Below are 7,775 nucleotides of genomic sequence, written 5' to 3'. Positions count from 1 at the left end.
TATTTCTTCTTTCTTTTAGGCTAATGGCTACAGTTTCATCAATATTGAACATGGCCAAGCAGTGTCCTTGCTAAAAACTTTCCAGAATACAGTAGAACTCATCGTTGTACGAGAAGTTTCCTCATAAGCGCTGTAGACAGAAAAAAAAGGGGGGGAAGGACAGCAAGATGTATTGGAAGATGATTGCAGGAGATATTAATATTTTGACTATTTTTATATGTAAAGAAGAACTCAGTTCTGTTCAAATTTGTACATTAATGAAATAATGAAGCTTAGTATTAGAGGGAAAGAACCACTGTACAGAAGATAAAGGAGACTGTTGAATTCGTACCCTGTAAAACTTGTTAGGTTTTTAAACATAGCAATCAGGGCTACAAAAACAAACTTTATGTTGGTTTTGTATAGACTGTAGGTTTATTTTTGGATTTCATACACATGACTGAACTGTGCAAGGCAATAGTTAGCCTTGATTGTAGCCCAGAGACAGATGGCAGAGCTATCTCTCTCACAGCTTTTATGCCCTTATTTTTATTCAACCTTTGTTAATGTTTTTCTGCTGAAACTATTTTTTTTTTTTTTTTTAATGTGGACAAGAGATTTGAAGTGTTGGCTTTTGCTATGTGCATACTGAGTTGAAGAGTGAGTAGGTGAAGGTGGTGCTGGTGGGTTCACTTTCCAAGGCCAGATTAAAACAGTCTTTTCTTACAAAAATCTGGAAGCAAAGAATGAAAAAAAAGCTAATATTGTGTTTTTATTAATAGAATAATGCAATAAAATATGTAATGTCTTTTTAAAGAAGTAAAAAGACAATAATTGCATTTTATGAGCTCTACAAGGTCTGTTGTCATAGCCATTGATTATACATTTGCTACTGATGAATCAATTTTTAATTTTTTAGTCACAGGAAATTTTTAACTCTACTGTAGATGCATGTCCATGCATTCCTCATGCTATGGAAATCCTGATTTTTTTTGTTTTGTAAATGCTGATACTTGCAATCTGTCATAGTTAGTGCTCCATTTTAATTGAATTACTGTTTTGTCTTAAACAGCAAATGGAACTAAAATGTCCACTTTTAAGATTGTGCTGCCTATAAACAGAACATGTGAGAAGGAGCAGGAAAGCCTCTTGATTTTTATTTGACCTTGAATCGCCTTGGTAAAGTAAAAGGAAACATGAAGTATATGTGGAGCTAGGAAACCAAAGCAAGTCTGTGAAACTGCCACAGTGATAGAAAATTGCTGTGGAGAGTTGTAGAACAAAGGGACGGGTCCTTGAGGCCTACCAGTGTGGAAGAGTGTGCAAATAAAGGGCTGTTCCTGTAAGTAACAGTAAATGTGAACCTAATGCTTTAGAGTCTTTAAAGGGTTTCTAAGTCTATCTGTGTAATAGTGTTTTGCCACCAACTGCCTTTGTTCTAGTTACTGTAAGTTACAAGTGTTTGATGATATAAATTTATTAATTTTGTTTACCGAAACCATTAATTTTGTTTTTGTTGTATGTAATCAAATAAAATTTGAGTAACATACAATGGTAAGAATTAATGCATGGTTATTTGGACCAGAAAATAAGTGCCATAGAAGACCAATAACTGTTTTTCGTTGAGGCTAGTCTAAAACTTTTCATTAGAACCATATTTAGTTCCATTCATTTTTAATTTTAAAAAATATACTTAGGAAAATTTTGGTGTTACCATGCTTTTAAGACTAGCTGAAATACCAATCTTAGGAAAATTTTGGTGTTACCATGCTTTTAAGACTAGCTGAAATACCAATCTATACTATTTCTGAAAAAGTGAGTAGGACTCATTTTCTAGTCAGAGTAGATAGCACTTTTAAAGATACGTGAATTCAAATATTGCACATCTTTCAAGATGTTATCGATTGGTTATTATACTATATAGTTTTAATAATTTTGATTGAAACCCTTTAACAACTCTTTGTAAATTTTAACACATTTTAGTTGATATTTAGTACTATTAACATAGGAGTTGATTTTTATGGATATAGTAGAACAAATGTGCTGTATTTTGATAAAATTCACTTGTATGTTGTAATCTCTAAAAAAGAATGACAAACACCTTTTTTAAAACAAGTCTCGGTGTTCCCTTTATTTTGTTGATTTTTAAAAATTTTGGCTTTGTAAAATGGTCACATTCTTATATTCATTTCAAATTTTCATAATCATATTCTACTTTTTTATTAGAAATATATAAATAGTTCCAAATTTTGTAGTTTGGAATAGGAATTAAGCTTCACAAAGAACTGATTGTTCAATGATCTATTTTTAGATTCATTATCTGCATACTGTATTGAAACATTACACATGTAACAGCACTAGCATGCTAATTAATCTTAAAATTTTGTAACATTCTACATGTACAATTAAAAAAGTTTATTACCAAGAAGAGTAATACATGATACAAGATAAAAAGGGAGGGAAAAGGTTTTGTACTTAATAGCCAGGAATTTTTTTTTCAAGATATTGGAAAATTAAAATTAAAAGATAAATTTTATTAGAATCTCTGTTATGGTAGTAACCAACTTTCAAAATTCAGTATACTAATTTAAATCTTTTGAAGAAATGTGGAAAATAAGTTCAGAGTTTTTCCCCCCTGCCTACCTACAGAAAAATTTATGTTCTGTTCTTAAATTGTAGGTAAGGTCTGTGCTCTTAACTGACGTTAGCAGCTAGTATTTTCAGAACCAAAACTGCCTTCTTTTAACAGTTTTTAAAATTTCTTATCCTAAGCAGTACAATTTTGTATCAATAGAAATATTGATCAAAGTAATTTATTCAGTATTGAATTAGTAACACAAATTAGTTTTATGTTGATTCATTAAGGAATCAGTTCATCTGAATTAGTCTTATAAAATTCTCTATCTTGTAAATATTTTTTCTGATCTCTTTAACTGATCTTGAACATGTATATACTTGAAAAATCCTTTTGAAACAGTAACAGAACTTTCTGTACTTTAAAATACCACATTAGTAGCCATGTAATATTTTTATGAACATCTATCCAGCATTCCAAATTTTGTATATATCTAGAGTGTTTGAAGTAACACATAGAGAGTAGAAAATAAAAAACTGGTGTTTTAAGTTGTGTGGTTTATTTTATGAAATTCTGAGGTGATATTCTCATAAAAGCAAAGATACCCAGTTACATATATTTTTAGTAGTAGTAGCATACCTTTACTTCTGAGTATGGGAAAAGTATAGTTTGCCAATAACAAATACAATATTTTATTTCTAAAGGAAGCCTTTAAGATGAGAAGTGTTTTTACATGGATATTGACAATAAATCAGATCTATTTGGAAAGATAGTTTTTCATTTACTGTGATACATTTTGATATATTTTCTTTAAATATGTCCTTTAATTTAAAAAAAAAAAAATCTGGGAATGCACATGTAATTACAGAACCTAGGAGGCTGAGACAAGAGGACTGCTGAGTTTAAGACCAGCTTAGAGCTGGGACAGAGCAAGATCCTTTCTCCAAAAAAAAAAAAAAAAAGTTTTAATACTTAGTAAATAAATGTTTTATGAAAAGGTAAAAATTAAAGTAGTATTTGCAGTTGATCAATAATATTAATGATTAAAAAATAGTAACAGGCGTTAGATGCCCCTAGAAACAAAAGGAATATAGGTTAGACAAGAATCAACTCAGGCTTTTACATATTCTTTTATTTTAAAAAGCAGCTTTGGTAAAAGGTTTAACATATCTTTCACTGTGAATTTTTTTATATTATAAACCCTGAAGAGAAGAGTTAAGTCAGTTTTGTACAGTCTGTCATGGAACAAATTAAAATTTGTGGTCTTTAAAATTGGTTAAGGGCTGGTGAGATAGCTCAGCAGACTGAGTGCTTGCTTAGGCAAGCTCAGAGACTGGAGTTCGATCCCCAGCACCACATGCCCCGCTGGCCCCACCTATGGAGACTGGGAGGGGTGGCACAGTCCTGTAATCCCAACACTGGGGAGGCTGCAAACAGGAGGATCACTAGTCTGAGCTGCGTAGTGAAACCCTGTACCAAATACATTAAAAAAAATAAAGTCATGTGCTCTCTTCCCAGTGTTTCCTCATCAGAAGAAAAATTAACAGAAGTTGAACATTAATGAATGAGCAGGAAGGAAGCATGGGTTTTAGGATAGATTATTTTAAGTCTCACTTCAGACTGTCCAGAATGAATATTAAACATTTATCTTTTATGTTTGGATCATCCTTTTTCATAAACATCCCTCAAGAAGACACAAGGGCTGGCCTGTTAGCTCAGCAAACTAAAGCACTTGCTTAGGCAGAGCGTATTGGCCTGGGTTAGCGGCGTGCCAGCCCAGCCCACTAGGTGTGCTGAGACAGCAATTGGGCCTGGGTGTGGTGGTACACACCTATAATCCCAGCACTTGGGAGGCTGAAGACAGAAGAATCACTACAAATCCAGTCTATGTAGTGAGACCCTGTAGACCCTGGCCAAAATACAGAAGAAAAAAAAAAATCAGACACACTCCCCAAAACAGAAAGGATCGTTTGTCTTGTTCAGTGTAGCACTTGTCATGCTTAATTATGTCCTTCCCCCATCCACTCACTTAGAAGGACAACAAAGTGGATGTGGTAGTGCATGCCTGTAATCTTAGCGCTCAGGAGGCTGAAGCAGGTGGAAAGAAGCCAGCCTGGTGGGCTACATAGTGAATTCCAGATAAACCTGAACTATATAGTGAGGCCCTCTGTGTGAGAGAGAGAGCTATTCCAAGTATTTAATCTCCTGAATTAATAAATTTTGAGGAATTCTTTGAAGGCCTTGAGCAGTGTGAACTGTGGATTTGGTTTCAGAGACTTTCCAAAGATTGATGACAAAAGATCAAGAAGTTTTGGATGCTGATTGGGATAATACATGATCAGAAATATTTGTTAGGTCCATTCCTACTTTTTATGCTAAGGAGTATGCAGAAGGTATGTGTGGTTCAAAGGAGGAACAATGAACCTGGATGTCAAGAATAAAAACCAAGGGCCTGGGAGATAGATCAGTTAGAATAAGCACCTGCCTCACAAGTTCAAGGTCGTGAGTTCAATCCCTGGTACCAAAAACAAAAAATAAAAACTAGAGCCCTGTTGAGCTAGCATGGTCAGCCCAATTAAATGTCTTCATCCATGACTACCCTCACTGCAAATAATTTGAAGTAAACAGGAAACACTTTTCAGCCCATGCTATGAAGAAAACAAGACAATTGAACATCGAGGATGAGAAGAAATTGGTGAGAAGGAACACCAAAGCCTCATTGTCTAAAGAAATCAGTACTGAAAGCATTATCTTTAAGAGAGAAGTAAGGATACTAGTTTTATAAACAAGATATTGTCCGGTGTGGTGGTACATGGCTGTGCCATGAGGGAAGCTTGGGTGGTTGTGGGAGGCTGATGCAGGATAAACACTGCCAGTTAGAGGCCACCCTGCCTTAGTTCAAGGCCAATAGGAACTACACAGTGACACCCTGTCTCAAAAAAACAAAGCAAAGGCCGGCTAGATAGCAGATTGAAGCATCTGCTTAGGTAAATGCAGGGACTGGGGTTTGATCCCACCCACACCCCCTTGTGCTGTGCTAGCCCTGCCCCCAGGGCACGCAGAGAGGGCAATTGAGACGATTCAGTGGTGCTCACCTGTAATCCCAGTGCTTGGGAGGCTGAAAATAGGAGGATCACTACAAGTTCAATCTGTTGGAGACCCTGTACTGAATACATAAAAGGCGAGATGGGAGGCTCATGTTTGGTACTGGGGACTAGACCAATGACCTCACAAGTGATAAGCAAGTGTTCTACCATTGAGCCACTTTGGCAACTCCTGAATTTATAATGTAAAATAAAATTTTACAATTTAAGCTGGCCAGAAGGGTAGGAAGAAGACATTTAAAAAATCAGCCGGCCAAGTAGTTCAGCGGACTAAAGTGCCTGCTTAAGCACAGTGCTAATGGTTAAGGTTTGATCCCCAGCATGCCATGGCCACCCCGCCACCCACTCCCAGTGCTAAGATGATGGAGACTGGGTGTGATGGCGCATGCCTGTAATCCCAGCAGTTGAGAGGCTGAAAACAAGAATCTTAAATCTGATGTAGTGAGACCTTGTAAACCCTGAACTAAATACAGGAAAAAAAAAAAAAGCAAACTCTTTAGATTCAATTATGTAATCAAATATAAACCAGTGACTCATATGTCATGTTCCAAAATGAATTTTCCAAAGGAAAAAATATGGAATGAGTGGGAAAATATATAACAAGTTACAGCACAATTTAGGACTTCAGTCTGAATATGTCCATCAAGTAGTAAGGAAAAGTGCCCACAAAAATTCTAGATGTAATAGTATGAATAATAACCTAAAAAGTTCTAAAACATGAAGAAAGTGATTGCAAAGCAGGCAAAATCAGATTGACATTAGATAGAACTGTCACCCAGGGCCAGTGATACAGCTCAGTGGCACAGCACCTGCCTGGCAAACACAGGGTTTTTGAGTTGAATTCCTGGGATCAGAAAAACTCAGCCACCCAAAACTTAGAATGCAGGGAGATAGCTTATGTCAAAACTTGCAAATATTGAACTCAGCAAACTAGAGACAATTTTAGGAACTCAAGGACTCTGTATCTTCCTCAAAAAGTAGCAGACCACATACTCCAACAAAGATTTAGATACAAGAAATCATACACATCAGAATCAAATGTAGTGGAGCAGAAATATATTAGTTTTGAAAGTAACAATGGAAATAGAATATACATGAAAAGAATTTTTTCTTTAAGAAATGTTGCATATTGGTTAATTAAAACTATAGAAAAATGTGATTAGGAATTCAGTAATTACAGAAAAAGTAGTAGTATGTGTGGTTTTGAGGCAAGAAATGAGGGTATCGGAAACCTGGCTGGTGAAGTAGGCATGACCTATTAATTACAAGACCCTAGGACACATACGCAGACTAGTTCTCAAGGCCCTGCATGTGGACTTCTAGAGAAAACTTGACCAGGCTTTCAAAAGGGTGGCCGAGATCTGATGTCATCCTGAAGAACAGATGGTACAAAAAGGACAGTCAACACTGAGCCCCTGGCCCTTGAGCTCTCACTTGCATGGTGGTTGACTCTCATGCTGTAGTTTGTACTTGTCTTATACTTGGCTCAAACACATTCTGCAGAACATGTTTTTCTATCTTCTAATTTTTGAAGTCAGCTCTTTATTTCAGTGCCTCTTTTCCTACCTTTAATAAATGTAAAGTCTCAATATCATTTGCACTTGTCTTGACCAATTCTGTTCAGAACAGAAAGAACCTAGAACTACCTCTAGGAAGAGACTCCAGCATCTCAAAATCTGGTAATATATTTGGTGAGCCAGCCAGGAGGTAAGGCCCATTGGGACATGTTTTTTGTTGTTTCTCTAAACTTAGCCACCAAGAAGGCTTTCGTTCCCTTTTCTTTCCTTCTCTCTCTTCTGGGCTGGAGGCCCCAGGAGGCTTTCTCATGGTGCCTGGAACAGTTTTCTTTTCCCACCATGTGGGAGGAGGGAGGAAAGCACAAGGTCTCTGTGTTTTTCCTGACCAATTAAAGGCCAATAAGCCTGCCTCATATTTGTATGCCCTGTTCTTCTTTCCCATTTTTGTTACTCATTGGGGTGATGACTCAGTAAAAAGCAGCCAGAGACTCTGTTATTAACCCAGTCTCATAAAAGAGCATTCAGATTTCATGAATGTGACCTACTGTTTAAATGCCTTTCTGTCCTCATATTTTTGCTGTGTGATACTCTGCTTTCTTA

General features: G+C 36.2%; 1 protein-coding gene across 5 annotated transcripts in view; it reads left to right on the top strand.

Annotated features, from left to right (window-relative positions):
* Erbin (erbb2 interacting protein) overlaps positions 1–2,091 on the top strand; it is a 142,982-nt gene extending 140,891 nt beyond the window's left edge. For 4 of the 5 annotated variants that reach the window (XM_023705820.1, XM_023705883.1, XM_004623039.3 and 1 more), the window contains one exon: positions 20–2,091. In XM_023705820.1, coding sequence (XP_023561588.1) covers positions 20–127 — 108 coding nt within the window. In that variant the 3' untranslated portion in view covers positions 128–2,091. The remainder of the gene's footprint in view (positions 1–19) is intronic. The other variant, XM_004623043.2, reaches the window with a different exon arrangement.
* Positions 2,092–7,775: the final 5,684 nt, after the last annotated feature.

This window comes from Octodon degus, unplaced genomic scaffold, assembly GCF_000260255.1.
Source record: "Octodon degus isolate 3935 unplaced genomic scaffold, OctDeg1.0 scaffold00001, whole genome shotgun sequence".
In the NCBI taxonomy this organism is placed as follows: Eukaryota; Metazoa; Chordata; class Mammalia; order Rodentia; family Octodontidae; genus Octodon; species Octodon degus.
This window is presented reverse-complemented; position numbering and strand designations above follow the sequence as displayed.